The sequence below is a fragment of the Perognathus longimembris genome, chromosome 4 (assembly GCF_023159225.1).
Source record: "Perognathus longimembris pacificus isolate PPM17 chromosome 4, ASM2315922v1, whole genome shotgun sequence".
NCBI lineage: Eukaryota > Metazoa > Chordata > Mammalia > Rodentia > Heteromyidae > Perognathus > Perognathus longimembris.
Window position 1 is genome coordinate 89,953,231 of NC_063164.1, and position 24,242 is coordinate 89,977,472.

General features: G+C 43.9%; 1 protein-coding gene and 1 pseudogene across 1 annotated transcript in view; one reads left to right on the plus strand and one right to left on the minus strand.

Moving 5' to 3' along the window:
- Slc36a4 (solute carrier family 36 member 4) overlaps nucleotides 1-6,828 on the minus strand; it is a 49,964-nt gene extending 43,136 nt beyond the window's left edge. Inside the window, exon 1 of the mRNA XM_048345623.1 lies at nucleotides 6,660-6,828. Within this exon, the coding sequence (XP_048201580.1) occupies nucleotides 6,660-6,708 (49 nt within the window). The 5' untranslated portion in view covers nucleotides 6,709-6,828. The remainder of the gene's footprint in view (nucleotides 1-6,659) is intronic.
- Nucleotides 6,829-8,533: 1,705 nt separating this feature from the next.
- On the plus strand, nucleotides 8,534-9,057 carry LOC125350771 (annotated as a pseudogene).
- Nucleotides 9,058-24,242: the final 15,185 nt, after the last annotated feature.

A 24,242-nucleotide genomic window follows, 5' to 3' on the forward strand; every position in this document is an offset into this window, starting at 1 on the left:
CAATGGACATAAAGAATAACATTATGTTATTTGCAGGAAAATAGGTGAAACTGGAGATTATAACTTTAACTGAAATAAGCTAAACTGAGAAAAACAAATATAGCATGTTCTGTATCACATGCCAAACCTAGAAGTACTTAATATGTGTATATCAAAATAGAATAAAGAAACCTTTTAAGACTGGGTAAAAGGAAGCAATAGAGGAGAAAAATTCAAAATACATTATATACATGAAAATAATCACAATGGACAATACATACCAATAAAAAGTGAACTTAAAGTAAAATAAAATCTTTAGAAACTCCAGGTAGTCTAAAATTGCTAAACTGTATCTGATCCAAACATAAGTAAACAGTATAGAAAGCAAAAAATGCAGTTATGTTTTCTTATACTAAGTTCTAATTTTTATGAGAGTATTGTAATAGTACCAATAGTGGGCAGGACTCTGTCAGGATGGTCTCATGTGGATAAAAATAAAGCTTCAGGTATATGGTAGAAGATTAGGTTGAAAAGCCTCATCAAGAACCGCAACCTCTTTCCTATGGAAAGTTCTGGCTTGGACTTGTCACCACTGCCAGATCATCCTGTTAGTCACTCCCCCGTTCTGTCACATGAAAACGCAGTGACACGCGGGGTAAAGACAGTGTTCTAGACTCTGGGGACCTTTGATGGCATCCCAGAAATGGGTGCAGATAAGAGTGTTTCTCCTGGCTGATATTCTGATCTGCCAGGCCAGAGGATGGCAGGACTGAGATGGCTTTGGTGTGTATCATTAGCACCGCAGTCTTACCAGGTTCTACGGACGGTAAACCCCTCAACACAACTGCAGCTCCTGATTCAATCCAATAAAAGAGACTGCAATCTTTATTTAATTCAATTTCCCAAATACTAAGGGTTATCTATTCATATGTAAACAAGAAAACCCTCTGTCCTTAAGAGCTTAAACTCTAGCCAGAGGAAAAAAATATTGTAAGGCATTATGTATAAATAAGCCGAATAAGTGCCAGGAGAAAGACAAAGCACCTGTAATGTTAGGACAGGCAACGTAGGCCTCCTTGACAATGTGGCAGTTTCAAGGAGACCTGGAAGAACATCCAGGGAAAGAGATCCAGGCAGCCTGGAAATCAAAACAATGGCTTTCAGGATGCAGAGAACAGATGAGTACAAGAAGCAGGAACAGAAGGGAGGGAGAAGCCAAGGATGGGGAGACAGAGGGGAGGTAGGCAGAGATGGAACAGAAACCTTGGAACCACAATGCACAGCAACACAAAAAGCTAGCAGAGCAGTGCCGCCCAACTGAAACACGTGAGCCTCAAACCTGAAGTTGAATTTTCTAGCAATAACATATTTTAAAAAGGAAAAAGAAAACAGGTGAGATATGAGAAAATAACATATTTTATTTCACCTGTTATCATTTCAACATGTAATAAGCATTTAAAAATTAGGATGTCTTGCATCTCATTTTCTGTAGTAAGTATATGCAATCTGTAGTGTGTTTCATGCTCTGACACATGTGCATTTGGACATGCACACTTCAAGCGCTCCAAGACTACATGCTGGATAGCACAGCACCAGTCAGCTTTGAGGATAAGAGCAGAACACCTGACTGATATTTTACCCAGTTTTCTCTGAACTACTTTTGCACATGGACAATGAGACTCGTAACTTCTACCCTGCAGGAGTTTGATGATGACAGAATATGATAACATACATACAGCACAGAGACATGTCATCCATAAACAACCCTATGGCACAGTAAGTGATTGGAAAATAAATGCCATGTAAGAAGCCAATGACGCTTTAAAGTGATCATCTTTGACAAGAAAACTATTTACATTACATAGAAAACTTGTTATTTCCAAAGCTTTGTTATAACTTTGGGTAACAAATGAACTAGAAACTGAAAAAAAAAACTGATTACTGCAGGCAAATGTTCCATAAAATAAAAGACTATTAAACAATGTATATCAAAGTACCTAGACATACTTATTTCTATGTGCAGAATGTATAAATAAGAAACTTCAGATTGATTCGGTATTACATAACACAAGTCTAATGAATAATGTACTATATAATGTAACATATATTACTGGAACCTTCTTTAATTAGGCAGCTCTGAAAGGCAGTGCTTCCTTACATGCTCTCTTAGAGTAGTACCCTACTGTGTCAACCTCCATCTCCTAGCCTAAAAGCAACTTAAATCCCCAGTTGTAGAGAGAACAGAAAGGGGAAAAAAGCATAGTGCTTAGTCATTATGTATTAAATTCTATTATTATTCTCAACTTAGTAATTCTACTTCTGGAAAACTACCCATAAAGAAAAGGATTTCTTGGGCTGGGGATACGGCCTAGTGGCAAGTGTGCTTGCCTCATATACATGAGGCCCTGGGTTCAATTCCCCAGCACCACATATACAGAAAACGGCCAGAAGTGGCGCTGTGGCTCAAGGGCAGAGTGCTAGCCTTGAGCACAAAGAAGCCAGGGACAGTGCTCAGGCCCTGAGTCCAAGCCCCACGACTGGCCATAAAAAAAAAAAAAAGAAAAGGATTTCTACACAAAAATGTTAGTTGAAACATGAATTCTGAAAAATCTGGAAACAACGTAAATGTGCAACCATCAAAAATTTGTTTGGTTTATGTCTGGAAGTGTGTTTCAGGCAGTAGAGTGCCTGTCTGGCCAATAGCAAAGCCCCAAATTTAAATCCTACTAATACCAAAAAAGAAAAAAAAAAGTGTTAAATGAACTAAAGCATACCCATTTATTCAGCACTGACATCAGACTATGATTAGAAAGTCTGAGTTAAACAGGGAGAATTATATCATATGCTAAATGGAGGAAAACTACTACAGAATGACTAAAAAAAATGTATAAAAGTTAAATGGAAATGAAGGGAGGAAATATGCCAAAAGAGGAACAATTTAACAAGCATAGCGATAAACAATAGGCTCATGAGTAGCCTTTGTCTTTCTCTAGAAAATGTGAAAAATAAGAAATTACTAAGCTTGTATCATTTTTAACAGCGAAACAAAGGAATTACCAAAATGTTGGAAAGGATAAACTAACAGAGGGGACAAATAATTTCTTTCATAAAAATAACACAAAATTGCCACCTGAATCTCTAAACCACATCCAGATGTGAAATGGAAAGAGTCAGCCCTTAGGCATTTCTGAGGTGGAAGAACCTTCTGGAGCCCCGACCCTTCCCAGTAAAGTCCAGTGTATATGCCTAAGAAACCTCTATCTTCACAGCTCCACCACTGCTTTCCACATAAATACTCAGTTAAAAAATCTGTTTTAAATAACACCTTATTATTGTAGCACTGTAGAAAATCATACACAGAAAAAAATTTAAATGAAAACTTATCCCCTCCCAGAAATTTCCACTGTTACAATTTAGAGTGTTCTTTCTCTTGCACGCACACGCATGTGAGCGCACACACACGAGCACACGCACGCGCACACACACACAAGTATTCTCCCATTCAGGGCTTGAATATACAAACTAACATCCACATTTAAATCTTGAGACCAAACTTCCCACAATGCCTACACATAAATTTAATTGCCCACTCAACATTGATGCCTAAACGCACATCTCAAACTTCACATCTCCCAAACTGAACTCATCCTCATTACCAACCCAGTTCCTCCTTGGGCCTTACCCCTTGTACTAATTATCTACTGCTTTATAACAAATCTGTGGCTGTCTTCAGTGGCCTCAGTTCCATGGAACATAAGGATCCCCACCTCACAAAATGGCACCTGCTTCCCATGAGTGACCCTAAAAAGACAGATAAAGGAAGACACAATGCTTATTATGACCTGGCGTCAAAGCCCAATCTACTATCATCTATTCACTAGAAGCAAATGATTAAGGAAGTCAAACCACACTCATAGCAAAAGGTCCTTCTGTTTAAGAGTAGAAACATCAGAGACTACAGACCTATTACAAAACCACCCTATCATCTTAGCTGGCTTCTTCAAGGTATGTGGGCCTTTTAGTCATCCCAGTCTTCTCTTTCATTTTCAACTCTCAACCAACATTTCATAAACCTGCTTATTCTACTTTTGAATAGCCAAAGGTAAGCCACTGCTGCCTGCCCTGAGGTTCTGAAGGGCATCTAAGTCACTTCAGAAGAAGGAACACACCCTCCTGCTTCTACTGGCCCGCAGCCCCCTAGCAGGCAGCACCACCTTAAAACTTCAGCCAGATCATGTGACTGCCAGCTGCCCGGGCCCCCTCCTCACTTCCCCATGACCATGGCATTCTTCTCTTAGCATATAGTGTAATATCTGATGCTGTCTTTGCTTACTACTGTTTGCTTCTTACTGAACAAAAACTGTGGCAGCAGGAGAGATGATCTGTTCTATTCATAACATACATCCTAAATATCAAGAGAAGCTCAATTTACTATGTTGAAAAAATAAACACACAGAACTTAAAGAACAATAAAAAATTGATGACTTTTTCAGTTAATAAACATGCATGTGGTGAACAGTTCTCAGTACCACTTTTAATGACTAGACAGATGGCTATGTGGTCAAACCACAATTCACCCAACCAATTCCCTATTATTGGATATTGAGATAGTTCCCAAACTTTCCCCATTACAGAAACTGCACTGAAAATCTGCTAACTTATTTATTTTTAGGTGGTAACTGAGCTTGAACTCAGAGTCTCAAGCTCACTCAGCTTTCTTGATCACAGCTGGAACTCTATCCCTTGAGCCATGACTTCTGGATTTTTGTTTGTTTTCTGGTTAATTGGAGACAGAATCTGAAGGATTTTTTTCTCCTGGGTTGGTTCAACTGCAATCCTCCAGATCTCATTCTTCTCATCCTTGTAAGTAGCTAGGATTACAGGTGTGAACTATAAGGAGGACTGGCTATAAATGTGACTTATTTTCTTTGGGAAATATTCTAGAAGTAAAATTACTAGGTGAAAGGATATTTATGATTGAAAGGATAAATATATAGCCATTTCCTACTAACAATACATGAAACTGTCATATCTGGTCTCATCCACAGATTACCAATGAATTTAAAACACTCAGCTATGGGGCTGGGGATATAGCCTAGTGGCAAGAGTGCCTGCCTCGGATACACGAGGCCCTAGGTTCGATTCCCCAGCACCACATATACAGAAAACGGCCAGAAGCGGCGCTGTGGCTCAAGTGGCAGAGTGCTAGCCTTGAGCGGGAAGAAGCCAGGGACAGTGCTCAGGCCCTGAGTTCAAGGCCCAGGACTGGCCAAAAAAAATAAAAAATAAAACACTCAGCTAAACATGGTTCACATTATGGGTATACTATCAATGGCTTAAATTGACATATCTACAAAACTGTGAAGATTAGAGATAGTGCATAAAGGACTCGCCCCCTGCTTATGCAGAGTAAATGCTCAATAAAATGTTCAGGTTATTGTTTCTACCATTACTGCAACATGAAATACAACAACTGCAGAGTGCCTGCAGAGTGCCCTACGTGTTATTACAAACACAGCCCGTCAATTACTTATGATAATGTATTTTAAATTCATCCTCTTTTTGTGGTACTGAAATCTTTTTTTTCTTTTTGGCAGTCCTGGGGCTTGAACTCAGGGCCACAGCACTGTCCCTGGCTCCTTTCTGCTCAAGGCTAGCACTCTACCACTAGAGCCACAGCACCACTTCTGGCTTTTTCTGCAGCCAGTGGTGCTGAGGAATAGAACCCAGGGCTTCATGTATACTAGGCAAGCACTCTACCCACTAGGCCATATTCTCAGCCCCTGTGGTACTGAAATCTTAACTCGGGGCTCATCACTTGCTCAGCTGGTGCTCTACTACCTGAGCCCCGCCTCCAGCCCTGCTTTTTGCTGGTTATTTTGGTGAAAGGACCTGGGGACTTTTCTGGCTGAGCTGGCTTCAAACTGTGGTCCTTGAGTATGGGATTGACTATAAGGCTGAGCACAGCGCCCATGCGGGAGAGTGGGCGGGCGACACCGCTCCACCACCCTCACCCTTCTGTTTATTTTGGACAGGTGCACAGAGGTGCCACGAAGAGAGTGGCGCGGCAGGAAGCAGGTGAGCTGTGCGGTGGACCAGCTTCAGGTCCTCGTGCTCAGGGAAGCAGGTGAGCTGAGCGGTGGACCATCTTCAGGTGCTCAGGGAAGCAGGTGAGCCCTGTGGTGGACCGGCTTCAGGTCCCCGCGCTCAGCTGTTCTCCGACAGGCAGCAGGCAAAGCATCTGCCTGGGGACCAGCAGAAGCCGCTCCCTGGAGACATAGCCAAGGCGGCTGGAAAAACCCCGCCAGGGCCACGCGCAGGCTCGCCAGCGTGACGCGGCCCCAGGCCCGGGATGCGCGGGTCGTCGCCGGCACCGGCCTCGCCCTGTGTCCCTGCGTGGACGCCGACCCGGCCTCGCCCGTGTCCCCGCGTGGACGCCGGCGGGGTGGTCGGCCGGGCCTCGCCGCGCGTCCCCGCGTCCTGTCTCTCCGCTGGGACGTCAACCCGGCCTCGCCCCGCATCCCCGCGGGGTCTGCGTGGCCCGTGTGTGTGTAAGTCCAGGCACGGGCGCGCACCGGGAAGCCGCCCCACCGCGGCCCCGGACTGGCAGGAGGCGGCGGGGACGGCACGGTGCCTCCCGCGAACCCCACTCCTGGGCGCGGCCCGCACGCGACACCCACCGAGCTCCTCGCAGGCCGCCGCCCCGGCCGCCGGCGCCGCCGCTTCCATCGCTCCGGGGTGTCCAGGACGCCGCCGTCCCGGGGCTTGGCCTCGCGCCGCTGCGTGGCCCGCGTCAGGCCTAGGCCTCCGCACCGCTCGGGACCGCGCCGGCACCACCTCCGGCCGCCGCCGCCTCCGGCCGCCCTGGCCACCGCCCGCGCCACGCCCGCGCGCAGCGCATGCGCCCTGGGCCCGGCGGAGGGAGGGGCGCGCTCCCCGGGGCCGCCCGCGCCACCCGGGCGGGGCGGGGAACTGGGGCGGGCCTAGGGTGGAGGCCGCAGTTCCCCGCCCCGCCCCGCCCGGGGAACTGTGGCCCGCCTCCACCCTAGGCCCGCCACGGAGAAGGCTGCGGAGCCAGGCCGACGCGCCCGAGGCCGGGGCGCTGGGTGGTGGCGGTCGCTCGGACCCGGGTGTAGCCCACTCAGGGCCAGCGGGGACCCAGGCGCCCCGGGGCCGGCGGAGGGCCGTTCCAGTTCCAGGGGCCCCACGTTGACGAGTCGCCCGCCTCTGAAGACGTCTCCGCGTCTCCGTGTCACACTCGCTCACGAGCGAGACGCTCGCCGCGCCGCGGGGAGACCGCGATTCCCGGCCCCAGCGCCGCGGCCCCCGCCTTGCGCCCTCCGCCCCGCCGCTCCACGTTAGGCCCGCGCGACGGGACGGGTGGTCCGTGGCGGGGCTCCTTGGCGGCGGGGCGCCTAGGCTTAGGCCGCTAAGGAGAAAGTCTGGGGCGGGGCGGACAGTTGTTTGTTTGACAGTGGGAGGGAAGAGGCTCTTTGTGGAGGGGGACCCGGCCCGGGAGCGGGGCGTGCGCCCTCGGGCTGGACCCCGCCAGGGAGCCACGCCAGCGCCCCCGGGGAGGCAGCTCCCCGTGAGGCCCGCAGGAAGCAGCTGGTGAATGGCAGCTGTACCGTGGATCTGCCTGCAGAACCAAGACTCAAACTATGCAAAGCTACCTCCTCCACGACACCAGTCATTATCTGCCGAATCAACACAAAAGCAGGCCTTTGATTTGAAAGAAAATATTTGTCTTAATTTTGAAACAGCCTTCTTTGTTGTTGTAATGTTTCATTGCTCTTTAATCTCGGGACACAGACAACAGTTGACTTTGGGGCTCTGATTTCTAAGACGGCCAATATACAACTATACTACATGGTAATGGGTGAAGTATTTAAACTTCCCAGATTGAAAAAGGAACAGCAGTGTCATGTCCATATCTTTCCTTCTATTGCAGTCATTCTAGACTTTCACAAAATCAACAAATATTACTAGTGCATGTTGAGAAACACCTTCCACATACTGCCTCTGAAATCAATCCCAATACTCACACATTTGCACAGGCAATTCCCAGACAAAGTCTAACAAATAACAAAGATGTAGATTCAACAGAAAAAAGAACTCTGCTGAACAATCAGTAGAACAGTGATTCCCCAACACATGTTGAAACATCACCTGATTAAACACTGACTGGAAAGAAAATCGTCATCCAGAAGTGATGAGTTGCAGGTAATTATAATGACACCCTTACAACGAAGCAGAACTTCATCTTTTGAATGTGAAAAGGGACCAAAAGCCAAGGCCTCAGGTCTTAGCATCTGGGATTGACCACATGGAAGAAAAGGCCTGGATGTGGTATATGAAGGCCTGAGTCTACTTGGAAACATGTAGTTGAGGCAGACAGCCAACCAGTTTCTTTAGAGTGATGGATAGGACAGTAAGCCAAGTGACAGGAATGTTTGAAAAGAACTGTGCTTTCCATACACCACTACTAGAGCACTCATTTACTGTCACTTGGGTTCCAGGTCACATGAATTAGAAAGCACGCAGTAGGCTGTCCAGGCGCACCTGGAGGAGGTGAAAAAGTGAGAGTGAGAAAGGCCAAAACATTAGATTGTAAGAACAGAAACTAGAAGCCATGTTTCAGAGACCTGTGCTACAGGTGCTTCATCAGTTTTTAAGACATGAGTCTGAAATATCCACCAGTATGGTTCTGGAAAGATCTCTGAATCGTGTTCAGTTACTTGAGCGAGTGGGTCAGGACCCTGTCCTGAGACAAGTGGAAGGAAAAAATCCAGCCACAATATTTTCTCTAGCAACAAATGAAATGTGGCAATCAGGGGGAAAGTGAAGCATACCGAATGGGAGATGTAAATCAAAGGACAACATGGCACAGAATATCACTGTTCGGACCAGGCCTTAGAGATGTGGCATATCAGTGTGTGAAAAAGGGGTCTTGAATTTATGTGGAAGAGAAAGTAGACTATGGCGAATGCATAGATAAAAAATAATGTGAGGCACCAGGCAACAACAATCATAGCTGATAACATATTTCTGAGTGACCAGGCAAGAGAAAAGTCATAGCGCTGACAATTTTTCATGGGCCAGTATTTGGAACAGCCTCATTTTCAAATCATGTATAATCTTTATAGTTTCTAAGGACAATGATTAAAATGCTCTTTCATATAAAACAAAACGAAAGCATGCAGTAGGCCACCTAATTTGAGGGGTGCATGTTCCCAGACCCCAGTGGATGCCTGAGACTGCAGGTACTACTGAACCCTGTTTCTCCTACATATAAACTTACCACAGTGTTTCACCTATATATTAGGCACAGGAAGAGGTTAACAACAGTAGCTAGTAGTAAAATAAAATGATTACAACCTATTTCCTGGAAATTTCCAGACTATTTTCAGACCACAGCTGGCAAGGGTTGAGGAGTAACCATAAACTAATGGATTACATCCTACACATTACTATTATTATAGTTAAAACTGTAGAATAGAAAGGGAAAGATGGCGCCGATAGAATAGGGAGGCACCCCGACTCGCTCCAACGGCATAGTGAGCTGGGAACCCCAACACCCAACACCCCATCAAGAACCCAGCAAAACCAGCAGCCAGAAGCAGTGGAGAAACGCAGGAAAACAAAAAGGAGCAAAAAAGAAGAACCGAAAACCTACACGGAGCCGGAGATTCACCGGGACACCCTCCCCCCTCCAGCCGACCCTGGCCCAAACAGGGTCAGGCTGGGAAAGGGGAACCCGGCGATCGGCAGACAGGCTGCCAGGAGCGCAGAATTCATATAGCGGGAGACCCCACGGCCACAAGGCAGGGCGCGGACCAAGACACACACCGGCAGCGACAAGAAGTTCGGGTCCACACCGGGTCCAGACAAAGGAACCCAGCACGGCAGAAATCGGGAACCAGGGGAGCCACCACGACACATAGCCAACCCCTGGAGGGCCAACGGCTGCGCGGGACACACACACAAAGCAGCAAAAGTGAGTGCCCTCCCTCCCCCCTCCCCCACCCCTGAGGGAACAAAGAACCCACAAATCAGGCGGGGAAGCTCCCATCAGGCGCTGGGAAGTCAGTTTAGCAGGGGAAGGGCGGAGCAGCCCCAAGGCCCCACAGGTTCCTGAACTGGCAGAACCGGCCCCACCCCCTTCCCAACAGGGGCCGGGAGACGGCTGGTTGTGCAAACCCCACCCGAGGCGCCTGGACCTCACAGGCTCTTACAACTAAAACCACAGGCGTTGGTGGGCAATACCAGCCCAGCAGGGTCACCTGAGCCTGATCACGTCCCCCACTCACAGCAGAGGTGAGGACTGAAGGTGCCAAGCCACACCCGGACAGTCGATCCCACTGGACCCCACACATACCGCCCCCCCCCCAACGGACTCGTGGGAGGGCACAAGCACAACCCAACAAACCAGGACTTGCTCTGGGAGGCATATCCCGCTGAAGTGCCTGTTGCAGTGGACGCTCAGCGCACAGGAGGGCGGGGGCCCCCGGTGACAGCGCCCGCTCTGGTAGGCGTGTACCCTGCACTGGTGGGTGGAGCCACAGCAGCAGCACCTGCTGCCATAGACATGCCTACATAGGAGAGAGGGAAGAACCAAACCTGAGAAGCCATCCAGATCTCCAGATGCGCAAATCACAAAGAAACATAACTCAGTTCATCAAAGGGCAAGCCAACTCGCCAGCTCCAAAAAGCAGCACGACTGAAGAGGAGATGGAGAATAAAAAAGCAAATGAGGCCATGTTAACAGGAATGATCGAAAGCGTCAGAAATGAAATCAGAAAACAATTCCAGGAATTTAGAGCGGAAATCTGGAAGGACACCCAGGAAGCCAAGAAAGAAATGGAAGCAAAACTGGATACAATGCAAGCCTGCTTTAAAGAAATGGAAGCAAAAATGGATACAATGCAAGCTGCCTTTAAAGAAAATCTCCACATCCTGAGAATTGAAATGCATGAAAAAATAGATTTAAAATACAACTCTTTAAAGGAAGAAATCTCCACGATCAGAGCTGATATGACAACCATAAATAGCTCTCTGACATCCATAAACTCCGCAATTGAAACCATAACACAAAGAGTAGACCACATAGAATCCAGAATCTCTCGCCTGGACGATGAAGCAGCTGACAACAACCAGAAAATGACCACACTCCAAGAAAAGGTGAAGCTTCAGGGAAGACTAATCCAGGAACTAATGGACAAAGACAAGAGATATAATCTGCGCATAATTGGAATAGAAGAAGGAGCCGAATATCAGAACAGAGGGCTTAATCATGTTCTCAATAAAGTTATTGCAGAAAACTTCCCCAATCTCACAGGGGACCCCATCCAGGTAACCGAAGCCTATAGGACACCTGGCAGGCCAGACCCCAGGAAAGCCACCCCAAGGCACATAATATTCAAGACTACAGACCTCAAGATTAAAGAGCAAATTCTGAATTCAGCCAAAGCGAAGAAGGAAACTTTTTTCAATGGGAAGAGGATTCGAATAACATCCGACTTATCCACACAAACTTACCAAGCTCGAAGCGAGTGGAAGAACACCATCCAAGTACTCCAGAGTAACAATTTACAACCTCGGATCAAATATCCAGCAAAATTGGAGTTCACATTCGAAGGGAGAACCAGATCTTTCCACACCAAAGAGGAGTTAAAGGAGTATGTGAATAAAAAACCAGCCCTACAGCGAATATTAAGAGGGGAAGCCCACCCAACAGAGATCGTAAAAGACACACAGACAGAATCAGAAAGAAACTTCAATAGCCAAAGTCCAGCAGAAACACAAGCTCACTAAAGACAAGAAAAAAAAAAAAAAAGAAGAAGAAAAAACAGCCCACCAAGAAAATGGAAGTAGAAAAAACACCCTTATCCTTGATCTCTTTAAATATAAATGGCTTAAACTCCCCGATTAAGAGGAGCAGACTGGCAGAATGGATTCGCAAACAAAAAGTTGACATCTGCTGTCTACAAGAGACCCACCTTACAGCAAGGGACAAAAACAGGCTTCGAGTAAAAGGATGGAGCAAGATCTACCAAGCAAACGCATCCACCAAAACGGCAGGTGTAGCCATTCTGATCTCAGACAAGCTGTACTTCTCTTTAAAGTCCACTCAAAAAGACAAAGAAGGACACTACATATTAATACAAGGAAAAATCCAGAATCAAGAAATCACGGTGATAAATGTATACTCACCAAACAAAAGAGGCCCGACATATGTCAAGCAAATTCTCAAAGAATTACAGAGCAAGATAGACGCAAACACAATCATAGTGGGTGACTTTAATACTCCTCTCTCTCCAAGAGACAGATCCAACACCCAGAGGATTAGTAAGGGAGCTGAGGACCTAAATAACACCATTTCCCAAATGGATCTAACAGACCTATACAGAACCTTTCACCCTACAGAGACCCAATACACCTTCTTTTCAGCAGCCCATGGATCATATTCCAAAATAGACCACGTCATAGCCCACACAAAGAACCTCAGCAAATACAAAAGTATTGACGTCATCCCATGTATTATATCTGATCACAGTGGATTAAAGGTAACCCTCAACAACAAAGGATACCACAGAGCCTATACACACTCTTGGAGGCTAAACCCCACGCTGCTATCCAACACTTGGGCCACAGATCAAATTAAAGATGAAATCAACGAATTCATAAGCCACAATGACAAAGAAAACACATCACAAAGAAACCTATGGGACACAGCTAAGGCAGTACTGAGGGGCAAGATCATTGCACTCAGCACCCACATTAAAAGAATGGAAGCAGAGCAGGTGAATACCCTCACGATGAAACTAAAACAACTGGAGAAACAAGAAATGACAGAATCTAAAACGACTAGGAGGGGAGAGATCACGAAGATTAAAGAAGAGATAAATCTGATTGAAAATAGAAAGACCATTCAACAAATAAATAAGACTAAAAGCTGGTTCTTTGAGAAAATAAACAAAATTGACAGACCCCTTGCAAGACTTACAAAAAAAAGAAGAGAAGAGATTCATATTCGTAAAATCAGGGACTCCACAGGAAAAATTATAACAAGTACACACGATATTCAAACAATCATAAGGAGCTATTTCCAAAACCTCTACTCAGCAAAAAACAATAATTTTACAGAAATGGATCAATTCTTAGAGAAGTACAAACTGCCCAAACTGAACCAAGAAGAAATAAATCAACTAAATAAACCAATAACTTACAGTGAGATACAGGAGGTAATCAAGAACCTCCCTGCTAAGAAAAGCCCAGGCCCAGATGGATTCACCAACGAATTCTACAAAACCTTTAGTGAGGAGCTAATTCCAATACTCCTCAAACTCTTCCGCGAAATAGAAACAGAGGGAGAAATCCCAAACTCATTCTACGAAGCTAATATCATACTCATCCCCACACCAGGCAAAGATCCAACAAAAAAAGAGAACTACAGACCAATATCACTAATGAACACAGATGCAAAGCTCCTCAATAAAATATTAGCTAATAGGATCCAGAAACGGATTAAGAATATCATACATCATGACCAAGTAGGCGTCATCCCTCAGTCACAAGGATGGTTCAACATCCGTAAATCAATCAAAGTAATTCACCACATAAACAGAACTAAAATCAAGAATCACATTGTTATCTCAGTCGATGCCCAAAAAGCCTTTGACAAAATACAACATCCATACCTATTAAAAGCTTTGGAGAGAACAGGAATAGATGGAACATTCCTCAAAACAATAAAAGCCATATACAACAGACCAACTGCTAATATCATATTAAATGGAGAGAAACTTAAATCATTCCCCCTAAACTCAGGAACAAGACAAGGATGCCCACTCTCCCCACTTCTTTTCAACATAGTGTTGGAATCCCTAGCCATAGCAATAAGGCAAGAGGAGGACATCAAAGGGATCCACATCGGCAAGGAAGAAATCAAGTTATCCCTATTCGCAGACGACATGATCTTATATCTGATGGACCCAAAAAACTCAGTACCCAAACTCCTACACCTAATAAACCAATTTGGCAAAGTAGCAGGATACAAAATCAACCCACAAAAGTCAGCAGCTTTTCTGTACACCAGCAATAGACAAACAGAAAAGGAAATTATGGAAACAATTCCATTTACAGTAGCCAAAAAAAGAATAAAGTACCTAGGGATCAACTTAACCAAGGATGTGACAGACCTATTTAATGAAAACTACAAAAATCTAATAAGGGAAATCAAAGAAGACACAAGGAGATGGAAAGACCTCCCATGCTCATGGGTAGGCAGAATCAATATAGTGAAAATGGCCATATTGCCCAAATTGTTATACAAATTCAATGCAATACCTATCAAAATCCCAGCCACATTCTTCACTGAAATAGAGAAACCAATCCATAAATTCATATGGAACAGCAAAAAAACTAGAATAGCCAAAGCAATTCTAGGCAAAAAAAGCAGTGCAGGAGGTATCACAATACCTGACTTCAAGCTCTACTACAAGGCCATCATAACAAAAACAGCATGGTATTGGTATAAAAACAGATCGGAAGACCAATGGATTAGAACTGAAGACCCAGAAATAAAACCGCACTCTTACAGCCAACTGATATTCGACAAAGGAGCTAAAGACATACAATGGAATAAACATAGCCTCTTCAACTACTGGTGCTGGGAGAACTGGGCAGCCATATGCAGAAAACTCAAAGTAGACCCAAGCCTATCACCATGCACCAAGATCAACTCAAATTGGATCAAGGACCTCAACGTCAGACCTGAATCCTTGAAACTACTGAAGGACAGAGTAGGAAAGACACTAGAACTTATAGGCACAGGAAGGAACTTCCTGAATAGAGTCCCAGGGGCACAACAAATAGGGGAAAGACTCAACAAATGGGACTACTACAAATTAAAAAGTTTCTGCACAGCTAAGGACATAGCCACCAAAATAGAAAGACAGCCAACGATATGGGAAAGGATACTTACCAGCACAGCAACAGACAAAGGCCTGATATCTGTCATCTACAGAGAACTCAAAAAACTAAGCCCCTCCAAGCCCAATAAACCTATTAGGAAATGGGCAAAAGAGCTAAAGAGAGACTTCACAAGAGAAGATATAAAAATGCAAAGAAACATATGAGGAAATGCTCAACATCCCTGCTAGTAAAGGAAATGCAAATAAAAACAACCCTGAGATACCACCTCACCCCAGTTAGAATGGCCTATACTCTGAACTCAGGAAACAACAAATGCTGGAGGGGCTGTGGGGAAAGAGGAACCCTTCTCCATTGTTGGTGGGAGTGCAAATTAGTACAACCACTTTGGAGAACAGTATGGAGGTTTCTCAAAAAGCTCAATATAGACCTACCCTATGACCCAGCCATACCACTCCTAGGCATCTATCCTAAACAGCAAAACCCAAGATATCAAAAAGGCATTTGTACTTCCATGTTTATCGCGGCACAATTCACAATAGCCAAAATATGGAAACAACCCAGATGCCCCTCCACAGACGAATGGATCCAAAAAATATGGTACTTATACACAATGGAATACTACATAGCAATTAGGAATGGTGAAATACTGTTATTCGCAGGGAAATGGTCAGAACTCGAACAAATAATGTTGAGTGAGACAAGCCTAGAACACAGAAAACAAAGGGGCATGATCTCCCTGATATATGACTGTTAACAAAGGGAGATGGAGAGACAGTAGAGACCAAGTCTGTGAATACTGTATATGTTCTTGATACATTGTATATTGCATATATGTCAACCTGACCTAGACAAGGGATAGAAAAACAGGTCGTAAGATATCACAAGAAATGTACACACTGCCCTACTATGTAACTGCACCCTCTTTGCACAACACCTTGTAAAAAAATTTATGTCCAATTAATAAAAAAAAAATAAAAAATTTAAAAAAAAATAAAAAAATAAAAAAAAGAAGTAAAACCTTGCTAAAAAAAAAAAAAGAAATGAAGGGCTGGGAAAAAAAAAAGTAGAATAGATGCTATAGTCGAATAGTATAGTCACTATTTTAATCTACAAATAGAATAAAGGCTCAGTATTTCCTTAATAGAATTAAGGGTTTCCTTGTCATAAAGATGTGGAAACCTGTGCTGTAACTTCCCTGTGGCTGCTGTTCTTGGTTCTGTTAAGCAATTAGGTACGGTTGGTGGGGTAAGAAGAATCAAGCGCTTCTAATGATCTTAGGGCATGGTAGTTCCAGCAGCTTCTCTCTGTGGGGAAGTCATTGATCAATATGCACTGCGCTGATAAATCACATGTTGAATTGGAAAGCTTTTGTACAACAATCAAAAGATAAAAGTAAAATAACAATACCTTTTTAAACCTAAAGGAGGCACAAAGTACTGATACATGCAATAACATGGACCAGTCCTGAACATTGAGACAAGGAAGTCATACAAGAGAACATGCACTGTAAATCTGTGTATTAACAAGTCCTGGAACAGATAAGGCGCTAGATACAAAGGAGAGAATAATGCCATCCCGTAAAAACTGTCTGGGGAGACCCAACTATTTGAGGTCTTGATTGGAGTGGTGGTTACACAAATGTATACATAGTCCCAAACACACAGACTGTGGATGTGAAAGTCTATGTATTTCAATTTCAAAAAATCAAGTTTAGGATACAAAAAAATGATAAAGATAGAAATCTGTAATCTTGTCCCTTGGGAGGCTGAGGCAGAAGGCTCACTAATAAAAAGCCAGCTTGGCCAACATCATGAGAGCCTGTCTCCAAAGAAAGAAAGGAAGGGAGGAAAGGAAGCAGGAAGAAAGGGAAAAGGGAGGAAGGAAGGAAAGAAGAAACGAAGGAAGGAAGGAAGGAAGGAAGGAAGGAAGGAAGGAAGGGAGAAGGGAAAACAAAGAAAGGAAGGGAATGGGAATAAAAGGAAGGAAAGGGGAGGAGAGAGAAGAAAAGAGGAGAGGGAGGACGGAGAGGGAAAAGGAAGGAAAGGAAAATGGAAAGGGGAGAACATTTTAGATAGAAAGGAGAACACATAGCATGGAAATGCAAAAAGACTACAATAAGCAGGCAATATTGTCAGAAAGCTCTTTCAGAAAAGAGACATTATAAAGACTGATGATGAAAGCTGACAATTCTTTTCTCTCTTGTTCCTGACATTAACTTCCTGGCTCTTACCTTAATTAGTTCCTTATTTGCAATCACAACAGTTTGTTCCCATCTCTGTCTGAACACTTCTCTTTTATTATAATTCTTCTCTGCTTGGGCCTTATGCTTTCCTGTGAACTGCAGCTGGGGACAAGTGTATTTATTTGTCTTTGCCTCAATATGTGCCCTGTACACTCAATAAGTAGATGGTGAAAAGTATGGCACATAGCCTCATAGATGCAGGAAAAGGAACTATGATGACTGCAGTTCACACTACAGTTCAGTAGTGTGCAAAGAAGTTAAGCCAGGTATTAGTGGGTCATGTCACAATGCTAGTAGCTACAGGAGACTGAGATGTGAGCACCATGGAGAAGCATTCATGAGATTCTTCCCCAATTAACTACTCAAAATCCAGAAATGGAGGTGAGGCAGCCTTGAGCAAAAAAAAAAAGCAAAGGGACAACTTAGGCCTTGAGTTCAAGCCACACACACACACACACACACACACACACACACACACACACACACACACAGGAAAATACTACATAACTACATAACTAATCATAATTGTTGAAGAGGAAAGTAACAGGGTGTTATCAGAGGACTTATTAATACTGAGTAGGCACAAGTCATCTTTGAGAACATGCACAGTGAGGCCTCAAAGTGAGAAAAAGAGTGGTCACACTCTACATGAGGCTGGGCAAGGAGCATTTCAGGCTATGGGAACACTTCTGGAACCTTAGCCTGAAGGCCCAACTCTGGAGCCCAACACTCACTCACACTCACAGAAAATGACATGCTAGATAGAAAAGGGAGAAATTAACTTATTTATAGTTTTAATTTTAGCCCACACTATGGAAAGAGAAATTCTTTTTTTTTTGTCTTATGAGTTTTCTATTTTAATACTTGTTTGAGTTCTTTTTTTGTGGCTAATGACATTTTTTTTCAAATTTTTATTATCAAACTGATGTACAGAGAGGTTACCCTTTCATACGTTAGGCATTGGATACATTTCTTGCACTGCTCGTTACTTTGTCCCTCATACCCCCCTCCCTCCCCCCCTTCCCCTTCCCCCCCCCCCAGGTGTTCAGTTCACTTACACCAAACAGTTTTGCAAGTATTGCTTTTGTAGTTGTTTCTCTTTTTTTACCCTGTGTCTCTCAAATTTGGTATTCCCTTTGAATTTCCTACTTCCAATACCAGTAAACACGGTTTCCAATATACTCAGATAAGATTACAGAGATAGTGTAGGTACAACCACAGGAATGTGATACAAGAACATCATCAATAATAGAAGCTACAGATACACATAGGACGTTGAAAGTAGTTACAACTGTGATATAACAATTGTTTCCATAACATGGAGTTCATTTCACTTAGCATCATCTTATGTGTTCATAAGGGTATAGTTATTGGGCCTTGTGATGCTCTGCTATGACTTGCCTAAACCTGTACTAATTATTCCCAATAAGGGAGACCATAGAGTCCATGTTTGGAAAGAGAAATTCTTAGCCTGCCTGTGCCTTGTTCATAGCAGTGTCACAAAGATGAAACAGAAAACAGGAAATACACAGTATTTAAGTTTCTCGCTCCTGGGAGATGAATCTTTCCTTCTGAAGTCTGTGTGGACCCTTTCCCTCCCGAAATACAGTTCTCTAGAGGAGCCCAAATCTCTGGGGCCCTCGTGATGACTTTTACAAAATGGAGAAGTAGCTCTGTCTTAGACCTATTGATTTGAGATGCCTGTGGAACACCTTGAGAGACTTGTCAATACATAATATTTGAATGTCTAAAGTTGGGAGGAGGTAACAAATTGCACAAGAAATGTACCCACTGCCTTACATATGAAACTATAACCTCTCTGTACATCACTTTGACAATAAATACATAATTATTTTTAAAAATAAATTTTAAAAAAGACTACATTGCCAGCCTTGTAGGTTGTAGTCTTAGCCTAGTAAGGTCAGGTATATCAAATCATTGTCACATGGCCTGATTTGCATAAAGCATCAAATCAACTGGACACATTGGTTAAGTTATGAGTATTATCATTATTATTATTATTGCAATAGAGAGGCCAACTAAAAGTAGCTTAAGCCAAAAAGAAAAAACAAAAGAGAGATGGAAAATGAGAGTTGATCCATTCTCATCCTGATGTTGTGAAATCTGTAACAACTACTGAGAAACTGCCTTTACTATGAAGCATGGAGTGTGTGTGTGTGTGTGTGTGTGTGTGTGTGTGTGTGTGTGTGTGTGTGTATAGGACTTGAACTCTGAGCCTGGGAGATGACGCTTAGCTTTTTCACCCAAGACTGAAAGTAACCATAGCTGTACTTCTGGCCTTCGGCTGGTTATTTGGAGATAAGAGTCTCACAGACTTTTCTACCTGGGTGTCTTTGAACCTTGATCCTCAAATCTTAGCTTCCTGAGTAACTAGAATTCCAGCCACCAGTACCTGGCTGAAACACTGGCTTCTTACTTGGACCTTATAGCTTAACTGAGAGCAGAAGGAATGCTCTCTCTCCCTTTTTTCCTCCTTCTCTCTATCTCTCCCTTCTTCCTCCCTCCCTCTCTTTCTCTTCCTCTCTCCTTCCCTCCTTCTCTTTTTCTCTCCCCCTCTTTTATTTTCTCTCTCCTGAAATCCCTCTGGGTTGTTCTAGGAAGGTCTGAACAGATTGGTTCTATTTTTATGACAAGGGACCGAAGACAAGGAAAGGGAGAGCAGAGCCCATTAGGACAGACCATGTCAAACGAAGGCAGTTACCTTTGATGACAGGTCTGTCAGGAGAATGGACCGCTCCTCTCAGGTGATGTCAGCAGTAAGAACTTCTCCAGAAATCAGATAGAACCAGAACTGAGATAATGATCACTTTTCTCAGTACTGCTTCATTATGTAAACCTTTCTATCCTGCCTCAACTCTTCCTGTCTTTAAATCTAAAGGTGATGTTTATACATTGAAAATGAGCTGAAATGTTTGTCTCTGTCCATGGAATGTCTGTGAGACATAAGTCTCTGTTTCTGCCCTTCACCTCTGCTCTCTGTATTTGGCAAGTGGGGCTGTGAGTGGCCAGATCTGAGCTGAGGAGCCCTAGGTTGGGCCTCCAGCCTGTGACTCACACATCTGCCTGTGCACCAGGGCAGGCCCCACTGATAATCCCTCTGTCTCCTCTGTGCACGTGGCAAAAAATACTTCCTAAAAGCTCTCCGAACCTGCACCATGTCAGTGTCCAGAAAGTACTGATTGCCTTTTTTTAGTTGCAACTTTAAAATTTCCCAAGGAAGAATTATGATAAAATAAAGAATCGTGACGGTGACACAAATGGAGATGCATTGTATTTATAAATTGCTTTGTTTAATAGGAAAAAGAGTCAAGACATATTCTACAAAATTAAGAAAAGTAAAGGAAGGGGTAGATTGGGAAGACTGGCTGAGAATGTTGAAAAGGGTGACATTGATCAAGACACATTGTATTCACAAGCTGCTTTGTTGAATGGCAGCTCTTTGTACAGCTACTTACAGATAATAAAATATAAAATCAATAAATATATAATCTTCAGTCTGATTCCCACCTGTTGGGCTAGGCAGTGGGCATGTTTGAATGGAGCCATGTTTATGGGCATGGAAAGGGAATACTTTCAAGAGGAGACTGAACAGACCATATCTGGGGCATCCAATCTACATTAAGTATCCTCCATGTGAAATATTACTTGAAGTTGTACTTTCACATGATTTTAATGAGGTAGAGGTATACTTTTCACTAACTTCCTATTAACATCCACCTTCATGACTCCGTTCTTTTTATGAACTTAGGAAACATGTACTGTTCTTTATAGCGATAGTTTATGATAACTTTATGTTTGCTACTAATGATGATTTTTTGTTGAATAGTTAATGAGTAATTATCAGACTAATTTTAAAAATCCTAAAGACTAAATTCCTGTATGAAAGAGAAATCGTGTAGGTAGCTTAGGTTTAATATTTTAAAATTTTAAAACAATTTGAATCTTAAAAATACATTGCATCTATAAAGCAAGAATGGAATACTACATAAAATGGGATAACCAGGGAACAAAAAATAAAACAAAACACAAAATAGAAAGACAAGAAATTAAAGGATCCATTTAAGAGATCCATTGTCTTAATTTAATTTAGAAAGATGATTTTTTAAAGGAAAAACACCACAGTAATCACACAACAGAATTTCTCAGAATTGATGGGCAGTTGTTCTCCATCCAGTGCCAAATACAAGTGAAAACTGGCATTAGCCAACGTGTTTGTCAAACACTCATCCCACTGCTCCTGAGCATGTCATTGTAAATAATTCCCTTACCACACTTTAATTTTCAGTTTTTATGTATGTTTGTACATACCTTCTGTTTCCCAGTAAAATCCAAAAATATGAAATCTATATGCATAAAAGTAATCTTACTGATTTCTCTAAAAGAGAAACCTCAAGTACTATAGCTACAAATGAAGAAAATGAGATTTAGAGTAGATGAACAATTTGCTCAAAATCAAACAGTAGACTTACAATTCCAACCCAGATCCAAACAGATTTTCTCTCTGCTACACACTCCAGAAACACTACTGTGACAGCCCAACCCAGAAAGGTCTCAGAATTTCCAGTCCTCTGGTCTTCCCCTAACACCTCAGGAAGGAGTATTCATTTCCACAGATGGGAGGACTGAAGTTACCCCACTTGTCCAGGGGATATGCTTGAATTCTAAACTATGAAAGAAGACTCGGCTTTGTCCCTCTGACAGCAGAAGGCAAAGCGTGTTCTAATGGATTGCGCTAAGTTGAGGAGAAATGCCAAGGTCCCCCTCCCCGGTCCCCTTACATGTGGAACGGCAGCGGAGAGAGAGACATCGAGGAGGCGATTTGATGGTCCATGCACCTCAGCCTCCCAGAGGGCGGGCAGAAGAATTTATTACAGTGACAAAGGCGGAAGGGGAGGGACTTGGGGTGACTGATTAGCTGAGCTGGGCTGCCCATCAGGTGATGTCATGAAATTTCCTCTGTGGGCGGGGGGCTACAGCCCCCCAAGAGCTGGGTCTCTGTAGAAGTCCCCGCCATGATGGCACCCACGTGTTCGCCCCAGGGGCTGGGGACTTCTCTTCCTGTTAAGGCCGGAAGGTGGGAGGGGCTCCCTCCCACACTGCCCAGGGCTGGGGGAGGGGCAACGGCAACGTGAATCCCCAACAACTGCAGATGCCATTTTCTTGATTGTGGATGAACATGTAAGCCTCTGACCCCTGTCCCCTCTCCACACCAAATAAAGCATTCTAGATAGTGAGAACCCCTTGTTGGCCTTCTGTTTGCCATGTGCTTTGCTGATCCAGCTGTTATCCTCAGCTCTCCATTCTCTAGGGCTGTTAAAAGGGAAAAAGTATCTTCTGAAATTAATCCTGTCTTCTCCTCTTGCCTTTCCCCTCCTCTCTTTTCTCTTGTTTTCTCTCCTCTGTCTCTCTACTCTCTTCCTTCCTTCTGGCCAGACACACCAAGGGTCTTACTAAGGATATAGGGCTGTACCACTTAAAAATTATCTAGGACAACGGTCCACAGAAGCTCCAGTGCTCCTCTGTCAGGCAGTGGGGCAAGAATGAAATTGTAAAAACAGTACAAAATTATAAGAGTAAAGTTAGATTCATTCAGTTTAGTCCTCTTAACTAGGTTCTTGCTATCTGCCTCTTCTTCTGTTAGTCATGTCTAAAGCAAGTCACATTGCATTGGTCTAAATCACTTTGAGAAAAGCAATAGTAGTTACAAATTTCATAACAAGGGAAAAATGCATTGAAGAGGGTAGGAAGAGGGATGGTTTTGTTGTGTGGTAAAATATATCTTAAATCAGAAATAAACCCAGTCATGAGAAAAACAGAGAAGCCACATCTTGAAAGTTTGAATTTGGGGACCCTAGCAATATGCCGGCAGGCCATTTACAAAAACCTGCAGCCCTGTACAGAGCTTGCACCAAGTTTTTAAAAATACATATTGGGTGGAGACCAAGCCTCAGCAAAGCATTATACATAAACACAGCATAGGGAGCAGGGCTCCCTGGGGCTAAACAACAGAATATCTATGTATTCCCCAAAGCAGGGTCCTCCTGGCTCTACCCATTGAGCCAGGCATCTGCAATTCAAGGAATGGCTTGTCTCACCTCTAAGCCTTGGAGCTGAGTGGACAGCCTTGCATCTACTAGCTGGCTCCAGGATGTCCCCCCTCTCTTGGCTGGCTTCAGGATGTCCCCCATCTCCTGGCAGGCTCCAGGATGTCTGTGAAAGCAACAGCCCCCAGCACCTGGCCAGGCAAGGGATGGCTATGACTCAGTTTCTGCATTAGTTTCATGCTGCTGACAGCACATCTCCCCTCCCGCAAGCCTAGCGGTGTAGCATGGAGGAACACCCATCATGTGGACGAGGTAGTGAGCCATGGTGACAGTGACACCAACACTAGTGGCCCCACCCCACACTTCAGGCCTGCTCCAGGGACAACAGACCCTGCAAACTCAGGTTCAAGTTCCACCCAGCTCCATGATGGCCCTGCAGGAAGCCCGGCTTCAGCCACTGCCTGCAGACACGGGCTCTAACTCCTCACCTCCACAGACCTGGGCTTCAGGGCCACCTCCTTACTGAACTAGGCACCAGACTCACCCACGGGAGGACTGTGACCACCAGCCTGCTGCAAAGCCTCTGTAGCCAGAATCACTGGGCAGGCTGCCTGGTGGGTGAGTAAAGACAACTAATGAAGTGTACACATCCACCACAGCTAAGTGATAGAACCAGCCCAGATGCCTTCCAGTGGGTCAAGAAAATGTGATGTGTACAGGATATTACAGCTGTCTAGATATATATATATATATTATCATAGATAGGTTAGAGATATCATAGATAGCTATCCTATCCATGTCACATATATATATCCTGAGCATACAGGGATAGGTATGTTTAGAGACACACACTATGAACATTTACTCATCCATCAGGAAAAATATATTATAGAATTTTACTCATCCATCAGGAAGAATGATATTATGCCATTTTCAGCAAATGGATAGACCTGAAAAAAAATCAAGTGGAATAATTCACTTAAATCTTTAAAGTTAAGTGAAGTAATTCACTTAGTTCA